At 42.5% G+C, this 20,050-nt stretch overlaps 1 protein-coding gene across 4 annotated transcripts in view; it reads right to left on the bottom strand.

Moving 5' to 3' along the window:
- Positions 1–20,050, bottom strand: part of ABTB3 (ankyrin repeat and BTB domain containing 3) — a 341,504-nt gene that overhangs the window by 119,936 nt on the left and 201,518 nt on the right. For all 4 annotated transcript variants that reach the window (XM_034934402.3, XM_034934401.3, XM_034934400.3 and 1 more), the window contains exon 2: positions 19,081–19,230. In XM_034934402.3, the coding sequence (XP_034790293.2) occupies positions 19,081–19,230 (150 nt within the window). The remainder of the gene's footprint in view (positions 1–19,080; positions 19,231–20,050) is intronic.

Genomic DNA, 20,050 nt, shown 5'->3' with positions numbered 1-20,050 from the left:
TGAGGGTTAAGTGCAAAATGTGTAAATGCCTGGCATACTTGGCACTGAATAAGCAGTTCTCCTGGGCTCATGGGCTGCCTGCTCTTCCTCCTTTCTGAGTGGTGAGACCAGGATGCTGGGTACATGGGACAGAGAGGGGTAGTCCTGCCAGCATTCTGAACGCTGAGCACCTGATTTGCTGCTTCATGCTGGGGTTGACTTTTTTAGGACTCTACACTGCAAAGCTGCTCATTCCTGGGGTCCCTTTGGGGTGCACTGAGATCCTTAGCTGCTACTACTTCCTTTTTCTCTCCATTCTCATGTTTTAGAGATTGCACTCCCTGGGAGGAAGAAAAAAAAAGGAAGCTAAGCTGGGTGCCTGCCTCCGGGCATTCACATCACTTTAGCCTAGTAAGGGGAAGCTCCAACCACTGGTCAGAATAAGAGCTCCCAATCAGTGAAAGTTGGGAAGGGACCTAGAAGAAAACTCAAAGATAGAGGCCTGGGGTGGGATCGGGCACTGTGACAATGTTTTTAATTTTCCAGTGAGGACAGTGACCTGGAGTAGAGGAAGAGGAGACAGCAGAGGTAGAAGCCCCAATATGCTGAGCACCTACCATGTCTCCGGGCATTTAGACACGTTTTCTATTTGATTTATATAAGAGCCACACAAGGTGAGCATTATTATATCAATTTCAGAGATGGGAAAATTGAGAGAGGAGGCAACCAGCTCAGGTGTCACTCAGCAAGTGGCAGGCTGTGACTCCAACCTGGAGTTGGACAAACAATGTGGGCTTGTGTTCTTTGTCACTATGACACAGTGCCTCCAAAAAGGCACAAATCTAGAACCCAGTTTTGAGTGTGGCCCTTAAAAAGCCTGACGAAGAGTCTGAGGCTCAAATCCCAAACATCTCCCAAAGTCTGTGCCGTCACAGACTCCAGAGTGGGGCCCACTTTGTGGGGTGGGGGCTCAGGAATTTGGTTGGCCTCTGCTGATGGAGCAGAGCTTCCAGCCTGGGGTTCTCAGAGTCTACCCCATTGGTGTCTGTCTGGAGGACAGCGGGGTGGCTGATGGTCAACCTGCATAAATGACCAAGGAGGCTGTAAGAAATAAATCACCAAGCAGGAAGAGCCTGGAGGGGTAGAAGAAGCAACTCAACAACGGAGGCCTGGAAGGAAGCTGGTGCTGAAATCAACAGAATCCTGGTCTCTCTGATCAGACTTCCTGCCTGGCCCCTGGCAGAGCTCAAAGAGCTGCTCCCTGAAAGCTATGAAAAGTTGGAGGAGCCCAGACAGCTGAGCTCTGGGATCACCAGAGGAGGCTAAGGTGGATGACAGCAAACCAACAGCTAGTGCTTCCTGTGTGCAGGATAATTCTCAGCACTTTAGACCTGTTACACCCATTTAAGTGCCACATGACCCAATGGGGCTGGTCCTGCTAGCATATGCATCTCACAAATGAGGAAAGTGAGGCACAGAGAACTAATAGGACTGAAATTACACTGCCACTGAGTCCAAGAACTGGCCTGGAAGCTGCTGCCATCTGGCTCTCCCCCACACCACGCTGCCCTGTGAAGGCAGGGGTCTTCATGCCCTGTGGGCAGCACAGCCTCCGGAGATCCCAAGCTGCTTCTGCATCCCCAGGGTTTTGGCAGAACAGGTCAGCACCCCTTCCACTGGTGTCTGTTGGTAGTGGCATTCTCGGTGGGCACAGAGTGGGGAAGAGCTGCATAGACCATGGAGGCAGGGTTGATGGCAGTAGCTTTGGAAAGGCCTGGAGACTTCCCAGTCGTGCCCTTGGCTGAGAGGTCACAGTCTTCCAAGGCAGCCCCAGCCATAGGCTCATGCAGGCTCACAGGAGGCCAAGGCCGCAGGCTGTGGGCAGCCCTAAGCTGGGCCACAGCCTGGCAGGAAGTGGTGGCTACACATCAGATGCCACCTGGGGACTCTGAAAAACTGCGGGACGAACTTGCAGAGGCTGGAATTCCTGTGAATCTGCATGTGGAGGGCAGAGTCTGAGAAGCTCTGAGGTTGGCCAAATCTGAGGTAGACTTGGCCTCCACTGTCCCCAGAGAGAAGTAGTTTGAAGGGTGTGGGCTGCCCAGTAACTGAGCCATGTTGACACTCACTGTCCTCTGGGAGGAAGGCTGTGCTGCAGACAGCCTGGAGTGAGCAAGGGAGGGTGGAGGAAAAGCCAAGGGGGAAGGCTGCCATCAGGAAGACCTGAGAAGCAATTCTATTTCTTTTTTTTCCTTTTTAGTTGACACATAAGAATTGCACATATTTATGGGGTACACAGTGATATTTTGATACATGTATATAATGTATGATGATCAAATCAGGGTAATTACCATATCCATCACCTCAAACATTTATCATGTCTTTGTGCTTGGAACATTCAAAATCCTCTCTTCTAGCTTTCTGAACTTATACATTATTGTTAACTATATTCACCCTACAGTGGAATAGAACATTAGAACTTGGTTCTTGATTTGGCTGTAATTTTGTATCCATAACCAACCTCTTCCTATCCTCTAATCCCCGCTACTCTTCCCGGCTTCTAATGACTATAATGTTAGTCTCTACTTCTATGGGCTCAATTTTTTTTTTTAAGATTCCATATACAAAGAAGATCATGTGGTATTTATCTTTCTGTGCCTGACTTATTTTATTGAATATATTGTTCTCCAGTTTCATCCATGTCGCCATAAATGACAGGATTTCATTTTTAATGGCTGAGTGGTATTCCATTGTATAAATATACACATTTTCTTTATCCATTCATCTGTTGATGAATTCATCATAGGTTGATCCATATCTTGGTTTTATAAATAGTGTTACAATAAACATGAGGGTGCAGACATGTCTTTGATATACTAATTTTCTTTCCTTTGGATAAATGCCCAGTAGTGGAATTGTTGGATCATATGGCAGTTCTATTTTTAGTTTTTTGAGGATCCTCCACACTGTTCTCCATAATGACTGTACTAATTTACATTCCCACTAATAGTGTGTGAGGATTCCCTTTGCTCTACGTCCTTGCTAGTATTTGTTATTTTTTCTTTCTGATAACAGCCACTCTAACTGGGGTGAGATATCTCAGTGTGGTTTTGATTTGCATTTCCTCGATGATTACTGATGTTAAGCACTTAAAAATATACTTGTTGGCTACTTGTATGTCTTCTTTTGAGAAATGTCTATTTAGATCTTTTGCACACTTTAAAATCAGATTTTTTTTTTTTTTTTTTTTTTGAGGTTGAGTTCCTTGTCTATTCTGGACATTAGTCCTTTGTCAGGTGAATAGTTTGCAACTATTTTCTCCCACTCCATAGGGTGTCTCTTCAATTTGTTAATTGTTTCCTTTGATGCACAGAAGCTTTTTCATTTGGTATAGGCTCATTTATCTATTTTTGGTTTTGTTGCCTGTACTTTTGAAGTCTTACCTCTAAAATCTTTGCCTAGACCAATGTCCTGAAGCATTTCCCCTATGTTTTCTTCTAGGATTTTTACATTTCAGGCCTTGCATTTAAGTCTTTAATCCATTTTGAGTTGATTTTTGTATATGGTGAAAGATAGGGATCTGGTTTCATTCTTCTGGATATGGATATCCAGTTTCCCCAGCACCACTTATTGAAAAGAGTGTCCTTTCCCTAATATATGTTCTTGGTGCCTTTGTTGAAAATCAGTTGGCTGGAAATATGGATTTATTTCTGGGTTCTCTATTCTGTTCCATTGGTCTATGTGTCTGTTTTTATACCAATACCATGCTGTTTTGGTGATTATTGCTTAGTATACTTTGAAGTCAAGTAGTATGATGCCTCCTCTTTTTGCTTAGGATTGTTTTGGCTATTTAGGGTTTTTTGTATTTCCATATAAACCTTAAGGTGTTTTTTTCGATTTCTTTGAAGAATGTCATTGGTGTTTTGATAAGGATTGCACTGACTGTAGATTTCTTGGGTAGGATGGTAATTTTCCAATATTAATTATTCCAATCCATAAGCATGGAATGTCTTTCCATTTTCTGTGTTCAATTCTTTCATCAGTGTTTTGTAGTTTTCATTGTAGAGATCTTTCACTTCATTGGTTAAATTTATCCCTAGGTATTTTTTTTTGTAGCTATTGTAAATGGGATTGCTTTCTTGGTTTGTTTTTCAACTAGTTTGTTATTGGCATATAGAAACACTACTGATTTTTGTATGTTGATTTGGTATGCTGCAACTTTACTGAATTTGTTACTCAGTTCTAACAGTTTTTTGGTGGACTCTTTAGATTTTTCTAAATATAAGATCATGCCATTTGCAAAGAGGGACCATTTTACTTCCTGTTTTTTGATGTGGATGCCATTTCTTTCTCTTGCTTAATTGCTTGTTAGGGCTTCCAGTACAATTTGAATAAGAGTGGTGAAAGTGGGCGTCCTTGTTCCATTTCTTAGGGCAAAGGCTTTCAGCTTTTCCCCATTAAATATAATGTTAGCTGTGGGTGTGTCATATATGGCCTTCACTGTGTTGAGGTTTTTTCCTTCTATGCCTAATTTGTCGAGAGTTTAGGGATGTTGAATTTGTCACATGCATTTTCTGCCTCTATTGAGATACTCACATGGTTTTTGTTCTTTACCCTGCTGATGTGATGTGTGTGTTTATTGATTTGTATATGCTGAACCATCCTTGCATTTCTAGGATTAATCCAACCAGATTACGATGTATTATGTTTCTGATGTGCTGCTGAATTTGCTTTGCTAGTTTTTTTTTGGGATTTTTGCATTTATGTTCACTGAGGATATTGATCTATAATTTTCTTTTTTGTTGTGATTTTGTCTGGTTTTAGTATTAGGATAATATTGGCATTGTAGAATGAGTTAGGAAGAATTCCCTTCTCTTCAAGTTTTTTTGGAATAGTTCGAGAAAAATTGGTGTTAATTCTTCTTTAAAAGTTTGGTAGAATTCAGCAGTAAAGCCATCCAGTCCTGGGCTTTTCTTTGTTAGGAGAATGTTTATTACTGAGTCAGTCTCATTACTTGTTATTGTTATGTTCAGGTTTTCTATTTATTCATGGTCCAATCTTGGTAGGTGGTAGGTGTCCAGGAATTTATCCATTTCCTCTAGGCTTTCCAATCTGTTGGTGTATAGTTATTCATAATAGTCTCTAATGATCCTTTGTATTTCTGTCGTATCAGTTGTAATGCCTCCTTTTTTGTCCCTGATTTTATTTATTTGGGACTTCTCTGTTTATTTCTTAGTCTAGCTAAAGGTTTGTCAATTTTGTTTATCTTTTCAAAAAACTTTTTATTTCATTGATCCTTTGTATTGTTTTTTAGTCTCTATTTCATTTATTTCTGCTCTGATCTTTATTATTTCTTTCCTTCCCCTAATTTTGGGTTTGCTTTCTTCTTGCTTTTCTGGTTCCTTAAGGTGCATTGTTAGGCAGTTTATTAAAAATTTTTCTACTTATTTTGATGTAGGTGTTTATTGCTATAAACTTTTCTCTTGGCACTGCTTTTGTGTATACTATAGATCTTGGTATGTTATGTTTCCATTTTTATTTGTGTCAAGGAATTTCTTAATTTTTTTTTTTTTTTAAGAGACAGTGTATTGCTATGTTACCCAGGCTGGAATGAAGTGGCTATTCACAGTTGTGACCATAGAACACTATAGCCTCAAAGCCCTTGGCTCTGGTGATCCTCCTGCCTCAGCCTCCTGAGTAGCTGGAGCTACAGATGCATGTCACTGTGGCTGGCTCTTTAATTTCCTTTTAAATTTCTTCATTGACCCATTGGTCATTTAGAAGCATGTTGTTTACTGTCCATGTATTTCCAAAGTTCCTCGTTATTGACTTCTAGTTTTATTCCTTTGTGGTCTGAAAAGATACTTGATATGATTTCAGTTTTTAAAAATTTGTCAAGACTTGCTTTGTGACCTAACATATGGTCTAAACTGGAGAATATTCCAAGTGTTGTTGAGAAAAATGTGTATTCTATGGCTGTTGGGTAAAATGGTGTATAATGTCTGTTAAATCCATTTGGCTTAAAGTGCAGTTTAACTCTGATGTTTCTTTGTTGATTTTTCTGTCTGGATGATCTGTCCATTACTGAAAGTGGGCTGTTGAAGTCCCCTACTATTATTGTATTGCAGTAAATCTCTCCCTTTAGCTAATAATGTTTGTTTTATATATCTGGGTGCTCTGGTGTTGGGTACATATATATTTAAAACTGTTATATTCTCTTGCTAAAAGGAGTCCTTTATGATTATATAATGACCTTCTTTGTCTCTTTTTATGTTTTTTTGACTTAAAGTCTATTTTTGTCTGAAATAAATATAGCTACTGTTGTATGCTTTTGGTTTCTGTTTGTGTAGAACATCTTTTTCCATTCCTTCACTTTCAGTCTATGTGAGTCTCTACAGGTGAAGTGAGTTTCCTGTGGGCAGCACCTAGCTGGGTCTTACTTTTTTATTCTTTCAGCCAGTCTATACCTTTTAATTGGAGAATTTAAACTATTTACATTCAAGGTTGTTATTGATAGGTGAAAACTTATTCCTGTCATTTTTTTAATTGTTTTCTGATTGTTTTGTATATTGTATATTATATTGTATATATTTCTTCCTCTCTTATTCTTTAGCTTTTCAGTTTGGTGGTTTTCTGCAGTAATAATGTTTGATTCATCTCTGTTTCTCATTTGTGTATTTGCTCTATCAGTGAGTTTTATACATTCATGTGTTTTTGTCGGGGTAGATATTGTCCGTTTACTTTCAGATGTAGGGCTCCCTTAAGCATTTCTTGTAGGGCAGGCATAGAGGTGGTAAATTCCCTCAGTTTTTGGTTGTCCTGGGAAGACTATTTCTCCTTCATTTCTAAAAGATAGCATTGCTGGATATAGTCTTCTTGGCTGGCAAGATGTTTTTTTATTCCTTTCAGCACTTTGAATATATCATCCCATTCTTTCCTGGCCTATAAGGTTTCTGCTGAGAAATCTGTTTCTAGTTTGATGGGAATTCCCTTATATGTAGCTGGATGCTTTTCTCTTGCTGTTTTAAATTTTTTCTGTGTCTTTGACATTTGACAGTTTGACTATAATGTGCCCCAGAGGGGACCTTTTTGGGTTTAATCTATTTGGAGATCTTTGAGCTATCTTATCTGAATGTCACCTATATCACTCACAGGACTTTTGAAGTTTTCAGCTATTATTTTATTAAATAGGTTTCCTATGCAGGTGCTTTTTCTAATTTTATGGAGTAGCTTTTGCAAGGAAAGACTTTTTGCTGTAGATGTATCTATAGTGTTAGTCGGGTAGGGTTCTTTGGCTTTGATTCCGGGTGGGCGCAGCAGTGTAGCCTTTGTATGATTTCTTCCACTGTAGTCAACGTTAGCAGTGTCTGCATGTTCCTCACTAGCTTAGACTGTAGTTGTTTGTGATGGATGTGGTATGGTTTTGCTGGGGACAAGGATGCTGGATGGGCCAGTCCTTGGGCTCCTCGATGGTGCAAAAAGGTGCATGGTGGTCCCATCACTGAAGTGGCAGATTCACTGGACAGCAGTGGCAGTGGGCCCTGGTTGGGCCTGTCCTGGGGCCCCTGCATGGCACACATGGGTGCTGGTGATTGCAGACCCTGGGTGAGCTGATCCTCAGGCTCTTGGGTGCTGTGTTTGGGTACTGATGATGGTGGTCTTGTCTTTAGGTCCCTGAGTGGTGTGTGGGACCACTGGAGGGGGCAAGTTTGCTATTGGTGGTGGCCCTGGGGCAGGAAGCTGTCAGGTACTGGGGAGTGTGTGCTTTGGCTTCCTATGTCCTGGAGGTAGACTCCCTGATGTGCAAGACCGCCTGTTCCCCATGGTGTAGGGCACTGACTGGGCTTAGGTGCTGAGGATGTGGCTGCATTGCTGGGTCCAGCTGGTGTTGCAATGCTGCAGACTTCTGAGTGGATGTGGGAGACATTAGCTGAGTCCCAAGGGTGTGGAGATGCAGGGGCTACTGGGTCCCAGGGCAGGATGTAGTCTAGTAATGACTACTCTCAAACTGGTGCTATGCCGCAGCAGCTTGGTTTTGCAGGAGTGGGGAGCAGGGAGGGACTATCCAAGAGTGAATCCCCTCTCTGGAATAATGCAGTTTCCTGGACTCCAGGCATCTCCCTATGCTAGGCTTGGGTCCTGTGAGGGCTGAGGGGTTTTCCTGTAACTAGCATTGCAGGTGTTCCATTTCTAAATAGCAGGCCACTCTCTGACCACTGGATTGAGAGGAACGGAGACATTGCTGGATGATTGGCCAAAGAATCAAAGAACCAGAGGCTCCTAGAGTTAGGACTGGCCTTCGAGCTAATCCAGTCTGTCTTCTCCAGAGTCCTTCTGTAGCATCCGGCAGTGAGAAACTATTATTACCACTATTACTAATAACAATAGTAAAAGCTGTATCGGATGCTGTGAAAGTACATAATATACATTGTATTTAATCCTAACAGTGCTCTATAAGGTATGTATTAATATCATTTCAATTTCGCAGCAGTAATCCTCCACTGGGTTGCTTTTGCCTCCCAGGGAACCTTTGGCAGTTTCTGGACACATTTTGATTGTCACATCCAGGGGGCTGCTAGTGGCATCTAGAGGTTAGAGATACTGCTAAACATGCTACAATGCACAGGACAGTTCTCAAAACAAATAATTTAGTCCAAAATGACAACAGTGCCAAAGTTAAGGAACAATGCTTTGCAGATAAGAAAACAGGCCCAAGGTTACAGGGTTAATAAGAGGCAGACAAGATTCCAACCCAGGTCTGTCTGACTCTAAGGTCTGTGCTCTTCATTCCAAATGATCGGAGTCCCTCTTTCAAAGGCAGCCCAATGAAGCCTTGGCCAGCTCTCAGTCCATCTTGAAGCAATTTAGCATTATGTAGCAAAGGTACTAACAACTACTCATAACTCCTGACTCAGTAATTCCATTTCCGGGAATCTGTCCCAATGTTTGAATTCAAAATGCAGCAAAATCTTCATGCACGAGGATTTGCACCCAAGCCTTACATATGGGATCCAAAATTTGACAAACAAGTGTTTAAAAATAAAAAACATGATTAAATAAACTCTAGTACATCCACATGATAAAATAATAAACTTTTGCAGCCATTAAAAATGATTACATAGAACTGCAGTACCAAAAAAAGAATCCTCATATTAAAATGTTAAGTAGAAAAGAGCAAAATTCAAAATTGCATACAGTATAATCAGGATTATGTTATTAAAAACTATGTACTAAGTAAATACCAGGGAGAAAAAAAACCCAAAGTGTTGACCAAGGACTTTTCTCCCTAGTGGGATTATCAGTGACATTCTGTCCAATTTTTCTATAATTTCTGAACTTTGAATTATGGCATGTGCTACTTGTATTACCAGAATAATAAGCTTACTGAGGTGGCATTTACTTTCTTGCACCTTCCATCTAGGTTGAGGGTGGAAGACGCTTATCTTTCCCTCTGTCTCTCTCAAAAACTTCCATTAAAAAGCTCAAAACAAGAAGATTCAAAAGGAAGTGGAGAAGAGAAGAGAATCATTTGGAGCCCCTACTCCACTAATTCATTTCCCCAAGGCACTGGGAAGCCTGACGGTCAGGTACCCTTTGCTTGGTTGAGCTAACCATCTCACCATCTCCTCAGAGCACCTTTCAGCTTGCCCTGCATTTCCCGGTTCCCTTCTTCTGTTCTTGTTTTCCCACCTTTGATTGCCCTTTTCTTCATTCTCCTAACAATTGAAGACCTTCAAGGCTATGACCAAATGCTATTTCTTCCATGAAGCCCTCCAGGATGTCCCTGGTCAGAATCAAGTCCCTCTTTTCTCTATATACCTGCAAAGCCTGCTTATAAAGTCTAACACATTACGTGTTTAATTCTGTTGCATTTCACAGTAAATTATCCACACATCTACTTTCCCTACTGAGTCTCAAAAGCAGAGACCATGCCTCATCCATTTTCCTGTTCCAGGTAGCGGAGGCAGTGTGGCATGTGGTTAGGAACAGCTCTTTAGACTCAGACTGAGAGCCTCCAACCAGCTACTAACTAGATGAGTGACCTTAAGTGAGTTATTTGATGTCTCTGTAAGTGAGAATGATTATGACCTAATGAATTTGTTGTGTGGATTAAACAAATAATATATATAAAGTACTTAACCTTCATTTCATCTGCAAAATTAGGACAATAATAGTACCTACCTCATAGTATTAAATGAAGAAATGCATATAAAGCATTTAAAGCACTTGGAACAGAGTCTGGTATATTGTAAGCACTTAATAAGAATTCAGTACTATTATTCTTTGTATCACTACCATCATCATCTTCATCTTCATCACCATCCCCATCACCATCATCATTGCCATCATGTACATCATCATGATTATCATCTCTGTCATCATCACCATCATCATCACCATCACTGTCACATCATCACCATCACCATCATCTCCATCATTATCGCCATCACCATCATCTCCATCATCATCATCACCATCACCATCATCATCACCATCACCATCATCATCAACATGACCACCATCATCATCTCCATCATTATCACCATCACCATCATCATCTCCATCATCATCATCACCATCACCATCATCACCATCACCATCATCACTACCATCATCTCCGTCATTATCGCCATCACCATCATCATCTCCATCATAATCATCACCGTCACCATCATCATCACCATCACCACCACCTCCATTACATCACTATCACCATCATCATCTCCATCATCATCATCACCATCACCATTATCATCACCACCATCATCTCAGACATCACCATCATCATCACCAAAATCATCTCTGTCACCATCACCATCACTACCATCATCATCTCCATCATCAACACTATCACCATAATCATCATCATCACCATCACCATCATCATCACCATGACCACCGTCATCATCTCCATCATCATCTCCATCACCGTCACCATCACTGCCACCATCATCACCAACAGCAGCAGCAGTAGCAACAGCAGCAGCCTAGTCCCAAGGTCAGAGGTCCCAAAGATGTCTCTGAGGAGGGCTGGCCATGGGAGATGGAGTTGGCACAGGGATCCCTGAAGTTACTAGCTTCCTTTCAAACCCTGCTCTATAATATGTGCTATCTGCTGCTTCCCTTGTCAGTGTCATGATCCCAAAACAACAAATCCAATAGTCACTAACTGAACAGAGTTTGGATAGATGGAGTGTGATTTTAGAAGCCTACCTGAGAATCAATCCACTAATAACTATGTTTCCCAAATATCAGCCATTTGGGAATCACCATCATTATGTCTCTCATATCTGTGTGCTGCTGATACAATTTATTTACTTAATGTTTTTCTTTAAATTGGCTAATTATTTCACACATATAAATTCATTTTAAGAGAAAATTTCATATCAGTGCCATAAATGGAGAACTCATATTGTCCTAGTACTCATAAAAATATATTGCAATTTAAATTAGAAGGTGTTTTGTGCGTCACCTACTATCATTTCCAGTGCCACCCTTGGGGAAATGCTACTCTAACCTACCTGACTCAGGATCATCTGTGGAGCCCCAAGAAACCACTGTTCCTGCATGCCAAGTGTGACCACCCTAGGACAAAGAGTCACAAATTCCAATGGTGGGCTCCTTCTGCCCAAACCCATGCTGATACAGCACCTTCACTGCCTTCCTACTCTTCCTTCCATCCATGGCCAGCTACCACTTACTCTAGTATATTTCCCAAACCTCCCACAACCCTGGGAGAGGAGGTACTGTCACCCTTTTCTCACAGACTATAAAACTGGAAATCAGAGTGATCAAGTCACTTGCCCTAAGTCACACAGCACAGATGAGGAAACCAAGTCACTCCACAGTATTATAAACTGCTGTTTAACTCATCTGATTGAAACCCCTCTCCTTGAGAAAAAGCAAAAGAAACAAGAAAAGAAAAAAGACCACATATAATCCAGGTCATTAGGTACAGGGTAATGAGAGATTTTTGTGGAGAAGGAGAGATGAAGGAACAGAGATGCAACAAGAGAAGGCTGACCTCTGGATTCAGCTGGAAGCTTGCCATTCATTAATTCATTCAGCAAATATTATTGTGTCCTACTGTGTGCTGAATATTGTTTTAGGCACTGGGGGTGCAGTGATGTTAAAACAAAAAAAAAAAAAGTCTTGGCCAGGCTCCATGGCTCACGCCTGTAATCCCAGCACTTTGGGAGGCCAAGGCGGGCAGAATGCTCGAGCTCAAGAGTTTGAGCTCAGCCTGGCCAACATGGTGAAACCCCGTCTCTACTAAAAATACAAAAATTAGCTGGGCATGGTGGTGTATGCCTGTAGTCCCAGCTACTTGGGAGGCTGAGGCACAAGAATTGCTTGAACCCAGGAGGCGGAGGTTGCAGTGAGCTGAGATTGAGCCACTGCACTCCAGCCTGGGAGACAACACTGAGACTCCGTCTCAAAAAAAAAAGTTTCAACTCTTATGGGATTTACAGCTCTGGTGGGATTTACAGTCTTGGTGGGGGAGACAGAAAATAAACAAATATATAGCATGTCAGGTGGTAACAAGTGCAAGAAGAAAATTAAGGCAGAAGAGGGAATAGGGAGTGATGTGGGGAGGGGTAGGTGGGTGGGGCAGTCATGGAGGGCATCTCTGAGGAGGTGACATTTTAGAAGCTTGAATGAAGCGAGGGAGCTTTGAGAATATTAGGGGAAGGGCTTTTCAGGCATAAGGAGCAGCAGGTGCAAAGGCCTTGTGGTAGGGGCATGAGTGGAATATTCAAGAAATATCAGTAGGCCGGTGGCCACTTCACCACATGAGAAGATTACAGGTATACCCTAGGGGCTGAAGGCAGGGGACTCTCAGAAAAGAGCCCACTTACATTTCAAACAAGGGGAAAGACAACTTTGTCCAAGCAAAAAGCGCTGTTTTTGTGGGTTTGCGTTTTCTTCTTGTGACACTGAGGAGAGACAACCCAGAAAACCTTTTTATACAGTTGTAAATTAATGGTCCTGTTTTGATTGCCTAATTGCCTGGGACAGCAAGTTCACAGTCTAGTGTGAAAAGACAACAGGAAGAGACATTTTAGAAGAAGTCCTCATTTTTTTTTTCTTTAAACAACAGAAAGCAAACACTATAATTAATGACTGTCAGCTGGGGGTTTAACTGGGAGCTTGGGGGCAAGGCTGAGGTGACAGGCAGAAGAGCCAAGACAAGGTCTCAGAGAACACAAATATGGACTGGGATGGGACCAAAAGCAAATTGGTCCTAAAGGGAGAGAAGCCAGGGCCTCTGCTTCCCCACAGCCCTGTGGGGATTGGGTGGACCTGCTTCTCCCAGCCCTACTCACTGGTTCAGGAAAGACGAACTGGACCGCCCACCGAACTCTAAGTCAACTGTGAAGTCCATCACCTGGCAAATTTCCTAGGGCTCAGGATCAAAGAATTGCCAGCTGGTGTCAGTTTGGCGATTTTCGTGGCCTCTTGATTTAGCTTACCAGTGAAATATTTTAGAACCGGCATAGGCTCAGCTCTACGTCCCTGAGTTCAAAATTCAGCTCAATAGAAAATTTATTATCTGACTGAGTTTCATTAACAGTCCTACTCACTTGCAGCATTTTCTTCAGTTTTTGTTTCTCAGACAAGTTCACTTTAGGTCATTCATTATTCATTTGACATTCAAAGGAAATTTCCTTAGTTGTGGGTGATGTGTTAGGTGCTCACAATACAAAGCTGACTTGCACACAGCACAGCAGAGGGAAAAAGAAAAAAATGATTTTAATTATGACTGTCACTTACTAGCTGAGTGGCCTTGGGCAAGACATTTATCCTTCCAAAGTCTCAGTTTGCTTATCTGTGAAATGGGAATAATAATACCTTAAAGGTATTCAAAGCAACTGGTACACAGTAGGTGCTCCAGAAATAGTGGATATGTTTTTACCTCAAGCCATAACAGACTGAACAAAGATAAGTGCTTTGGACATTCCAGGTGATCAAGACAGTTCTAGATTTTAATATGAGGCACCGAGGAAACAGGCAAGGGTTACCAGGAGAAGTCCCAGTCTGCAGAGGTGGTCCCCTGTCTAGATACAGCCCAGCATTGATTCACAACAGGGATGGGTTCTGAGAAATATGTCCTTAGACGATTTCATTGTCGGACGAACATCATAGACTGCATTACACAAACCTAGGGGTAGAGCCTACTGCACACCTAGGCTGTAGGGTGTAGCCTATCACTCTCAGCCTACAAACCTGTACAGTATGTGTCTGTCCTGATACTGTGGGCAATCGTAACACAATGGGAAGTACTTGTGTATCTAAACATACCTAAACATAAAAAAGGTACAGTAAAAAATGCAGTAATATTTTTTCCCTTTCTTTCTCTTCCTTCCTTCTTTCTTTCTTTTTTTTTTTTTTTTTTTGACAGGATCTTGCTCTGTCGCCTAGGCTAGAGTGCAGAGGTGTGTGATCATGACTCACTGCAGTCTTGACCTCCAGTGCTCAAGCGATCCTCCCACTTCAGCCTTCCGAGTAGCTGGGACTACAGGTGCATGCCACCACACCTGGCTAATTTTGTTTCATTTTTTTGTAGAGACAAAGTCTCACTATGTTGCCCAAGATGGTCTCAACTCCTGGGCTCAAGCAATCCACTCACATCAGCCTCCCAAAGTGCTGGGATTACAGGTGTGAGTCACTGCACCTGGCCAGTATTATGATCTTATGGGACCACCATCATATATGTAGTCTGTCATTGACTGGAATGTCATGAAGCAGCGCTTGCTGTATTTGGGGAGGTATTGGTAACCTTTGTGAATGTTCACACCTGCAGTTTAGTTTACAGGAGAGCATCCACAGTGCACCCTACAGAGCAAATTGCAAATCTTCAGAGCAATTTGCAGGGAATGCAGACCCAACTGACACCCTGATGGTACAGAGGTGGGGAATCTCAAGTCTGAGTGGAAATATCTTCTGGACTTCCCTGGAGGGAATGTAGTTTGGTGGTTAAGTATAAAAGCTTTGCCTTGAGAAGCTTGGATTCAATTTTGAGCCATTCAATTCACAGGTGTGGTTGATCTTGGATAAGTTGTTTAACCTCCTCTTGCTTCCATTCCCATATCATCGAATGAGGACAATAATAACATATTGGAAGTAACTCCTGTAAACACTTATCATAGTTCCCTGGCTCATTAAACATCAGCTGCTGCCATTATTATTGTTATTAGCTACTAAAATAGGGCTCCACTGTTGACCCTGGCCAGACGTGTCCCTGTTTCAACAAGAGCAGGAATGACTGAGAACAAACTCCATCTCACCTTTGCTGGAAAAACAGTGGTTTCCACATTGGCTGAGCAACCTTTGAATATGAAGAACAGCTCTCTATGTACACAGAGAGCAAGGCTGTATTGATTCAGACCACAAAGCAAGCCAGTCTAAATTACAGTCAGATCAGAAAAAAGGCAATTTTATTCCTTTCAGCAGCCGACGTGACTTATCAAAGTGCTTCCTTGTGCACACATTCTATGGGGCTGACTTAATGAATGTACAAAACCCATTCGCAATTAGCAACACCCATTTGTGTGCCAACAACTCACATGCAAAAGTCAACATTCAATGAGGACAGCATTTAATTTACAGAGCAAATTGTCCTTAAAAACAATTTATGTGGCAAGCAGCTCCTGCAGGCTGCCTCTTAGGTGAAGAGCAGATTTGTTTAGAAAATCCTTTCTTCGAAGAGAGCACCAGAATTACGCAGGGCCCCAGTCCAGGTGCTGGAGGCTGGGGGAGGACTTTGAGACATCCCAGGACAAAGCTTTGAGACCTTAGGGACAGTGTGTGTGGGCCACATGGTGTGAGGGCCTCTTCTGGGGTTGTCCCACAAAGCTATGTCCCAACTCGGTAGCCAGATCCTACATTTCTAGGGTCATGAGCATGTCCTGGAAAACATTGAAGTCCCATATGTGTGGCAGTTCGTCTTACAGCAATGTCTCTCCAAGAGTGCTGCTTGGACCTTCTGCCTCTGAATGCCCCGAGTATGTATTAAGATATAGATATTTCCTTACCCCATTCCACTTGTCGCAGACATCTCAAAATAGCATTCACACATATTACACCCAAATCATGGGGTCATCTGACCTGCTGCTAGATCTTGTTATATCACATGCTAATTAAAAAAGAAAAAAAGAAACCCGGAGAACTACTATGTCACAATTGAGATTAAAAATATTATGATAATTGAATTTTAATGTAATCAGTTTCCTTTGTAATCATTTGCACATTATGCATTTTAAAATATTATTCTGAAACAGGGTCCACAGGTTTCACCAGATTGCCAAAGGTGTTGTAACTCCCAAAAGTTTCAGAAGAATCCCAGGACTGACCAGTAGCTAGGAGGCCCTGGGACAGGAGGCATTTTGTGACTTCAGAGGTTTGAAGGGAATGGAAGCGCAACTTCCAAATTCAGATGCCAGGAAAGCAGCTCTCTAGTGGCCATAAGCGCCCCCTACAGCTTGGAACAGCTACTGACTCCCTTTCCAGAGGTGCAGGCCGTAAGCTTAATGGAGGGTGCCTATCTGGGTGTACAGGGAACTCCTCTGGGAAGAAGTGGAAGTTGCATTTTGGGTCTTAAATTCTTTCGTAGTTCAGGATTTGCTGGAATTTCAATACCAACCCCTACTTTAACACAATCTAGCATTTCTGTGATCAATGCTTCAATTCCATCAGTAACTAATATTCAGCTAAATTGATAATCAATTGGATCATAAGTAAATACAGGATTACTTTCCTCTGGTTGGTCAGACTCACAGAGCACAGCCCTGAATTAGGGGGTATGTAAGCATGGTAAATTATTACTTAAACTTGGGACACCCCAACCTTGATTATCCCTTCCTTCTTTGCATCTTTCTGCCTCTTTTCCCTCCCTCCTTCCCTTCCCTTCCCTTCCCCTCCCTCCCTCCCTTCCTTCTTTCCTTCTTTCCTTCCTTCATTCCTTCCTTCCTTCCATCCTTCCTTCCTTCCCTCCTTCCCTCCTTTTCCCATTTCCCAACCCCTCTCTCTTTCTCTTCCTTCCTTTATGTTTCCTGAGGGCCTACTATATGCCAAGCAGTATTCCTGGTGCTGGGGTTACATCAGTGAGCAAATAAAATGTTTCTACTATATTCTATATAGTAGGGAGAGAGAGAGAGAGACAATTAAAAAAATAAAATACAGAGTGTGGGTGGGAGGGGAGGGGAGTAGTTGCTGATGGCTACTGGGTTTCTTGTTGCCATAATAAAAATGTTCTAAAATTGATTATGGTCATGGTTGCATATCCTGGTAAATATACTAAAAACTGCTGAATTGCATGCTCTACAAAGGTAAATTGTATATGAACTATATCTCAATAAACCTATTATTAAAAAACAAAAATATAGAGTATATCTTAGGATGATAACTTCTGGGGACAAAAGTAAAGCAATGAAGGGGAGAAAAGTTGCCATAATCTGAATGTCTGTCACCCCAAATCCGTATGTTGAAGCCCTGCCCCCTCAATGTGACAGTATTTGGAGACAGGGCCTTTGGCAAATTATTAGGGTTAGATGAGTCCATGAGGGCGGATCGTCATGATGGGGTTAGAGGACTTATAAGAAGAGGAATACCTTCCCCCACCCCACCACCCTGTGAGAACACAGGGAGAAGGTACCCATCTGCAAGCCAGGAAGAGAGACCTCACCAGGAACTGAATTGTCTGCCACCTTGATCTTGGACTTCCCAGCCCCTAGAACCATGAGGAATAAATGTCTGTGTTTTAAGCCACACTGTATATGGTATTTTATTATAGTGGCCCAAGTTGACTAAGACAAGGGTCCTCAGAGTATTATGATTTTAAATACAATGGTCATGGAAAGCTTCATTGAGAAGGTAACATTTGGGTGAAATGGGAAGGTAGTGAGGGAGTGAGCCATGGGGATACCTGGAGGAAGAACAGTTCAGGCAGAGGGAAGAGTAAGTGCAAAGGTCCTGTGGTAAACCTCTTGTGCTCAAGGAACAAGCAGGGGACAGAGGGGGGATGGAGGAGGATGTCTGGGGAGGGTAGGGGGTGGGGGGACATGGAAGTAATTCTGGGGCTTTGGCTTTTCCTGTGGGTCAGATGGGGAACCACTGAACCAGAGCCAGTGGAGGACTCTGAACAGAGGAGAGATGTGATCTGATATATGCTTTAAGTGGATCTCATTGTGGAAATCAACAGTGGCCAGCCATTTATAGAGTATTTACCATGTGCCAGGCACCTTGGCAAACCCTGTTGTGAAAGCTGTCAGAATTAAAATGGAATCATTTGTGTTAAAATCCCTGATGAAGAGAGTCAGCGAAGGCCATGAAGGAAAGATTTCCATGCACAAATGCCTGATAACAAGAACTATCACAGAACACCTCTGCAAAAATCACAGCCCTGCACGAAGGCCATGGTAACCTTATACACACACACACACACACACACACACACGCACACACACACACACACAACTTATATGAAGATGTGACCAGCGACTGCCAGTCCAAACTCGGACTGGTGCCACCCTTGTCATTTATTGATCCTTGTAGCCAACGATAATTATCTCAAAAACAATTTTGTAATCCTCCTCCTCACTTTTCCATTAAAGACCATTGTCCTCCTTTAGCCCCCTGAATACACACGTAATATTTCTCTGATAATATACTCTGGCATGCACATTCTCACTGCAAGGCCTATTCCCAGATAAACATGATTTTGTTTTAGAGAATCTCCTTCTCTGTTTGTTATTTAGGTAGACACCTTTATGGATGTGAGCTCATTGAATCACCGCAACTACACTCTGGGTAGGCACTGGTATTTTCTCTAGTTTATAGAAAACGAAACTGAGGTTCAGAAAAGCTTAGGAACCTGACCTGCATTTATGGCAGAACCAGGAAATGTGCCAGCTTCAGAGCTCTTACCTTCCCCACGCCACTGGCATTGTTTAGTGTACACAGCAGGCACTCAATAAAAGGTGTCACCCTGCTGATTACAAAGTAGTGTCCTGAGGGGTTGGCATGAGGACATTGTGTCACTTCGGGCACAGACAGGATATGTCTTGAGGCATGAGAGCTGGAGAACCAACATCTACTTACTCAATTCGGCGATGCTGCCTACGCGCGTGGCCAGCAAAGACTGCTCGATGGTCCTCAGCTCCGACTGGCTGAACATGGGCAGTTCTCCTGGCTTGTTTGACCGCTGTGGGTCTCTGTGAAGATTCAGGCTGTCTGGTAGGCACAGCACCCCTGCAGTCAGAAGGGAGACAGAGAATGAAAGGAAAACAGATTTTTATTTTTCAGTTAACCGAGGGAAGGGTGCAACATCTCGCACAACCTCAAACCACGCCAGAGCTGGTACTGCAAAGAAAGCCAATGTAGGAACCAACGCTCTGGACTCCTTTTAGAAATGGATGCCCAGCTATTTGCAAAGGTCTCTTCAAAGTCCTGACTACTGATTTTAACAAGCATGTGGGCATTCGTCTGTACCCACACATTTCCAAAGAACACAAAACAGAATCCTCTCCTCGGGCCTGGAAGGGTTGCTATCCACTCTTAGATGCGACTTCTTGTGACTCTGGTGGTCAGGTCACTCCCGTTGTTCTCCCCACAAAGGCAGCTGTGGTCCCTCAGTGCCCTGGGGGAATAGTCTCTGCCGAAAATTGCTTCTGAGGGCTCACTTTGTTTGCTCAACAGATCTAGCTCTGGATGGTCGGGCTGTTACCTGTTTGACAAGGCTTCTGGCTTTCTCCGTGGAGCTATATGTCAGGATGTAGAAGAGTCCCCATGGGCTTTTGTAACTTGTATGGTGAATACCCATGGGAAATCCCTGGAATCCAATTATCCTCTTTCTTTCCTTTCCATTCCATAAACATTCAGTGAGAAGCTGGGAACTTACTTGGGTAGATGATTTGGCAATATTCACTCTTTCCTTTGCCATCCCAACCTCCCTAAGTTGAGTGCTTTTCCTTTCTTCTTGACTTTGGGTTTGACTACTTGATTTACTTTGTTCAAAGCTATGTTAACAAACACGATGGAGTCAAAAGCCTGAAGAGTACTTGTAAAATTG

Source organism: Pan paniscus, chromosome 10 (assembly GCF_029289425.2).
Source record: "Pan paniscus chromosome 10, NHGRI_mPanPan1-v2.0_pri, whole genome shotgun sequence".
In the NCBI taxonomy this organism is placed as follows: Eukaryota; Metazoa; Chordata; class Mammalia; order Primates; family Hominidae; genus Pan; species Pan paniscus.
Note: the sequence above shows the minus strand (reverse complement) of the source record. Positions and strands in the feature narration are given on the sequence as shown.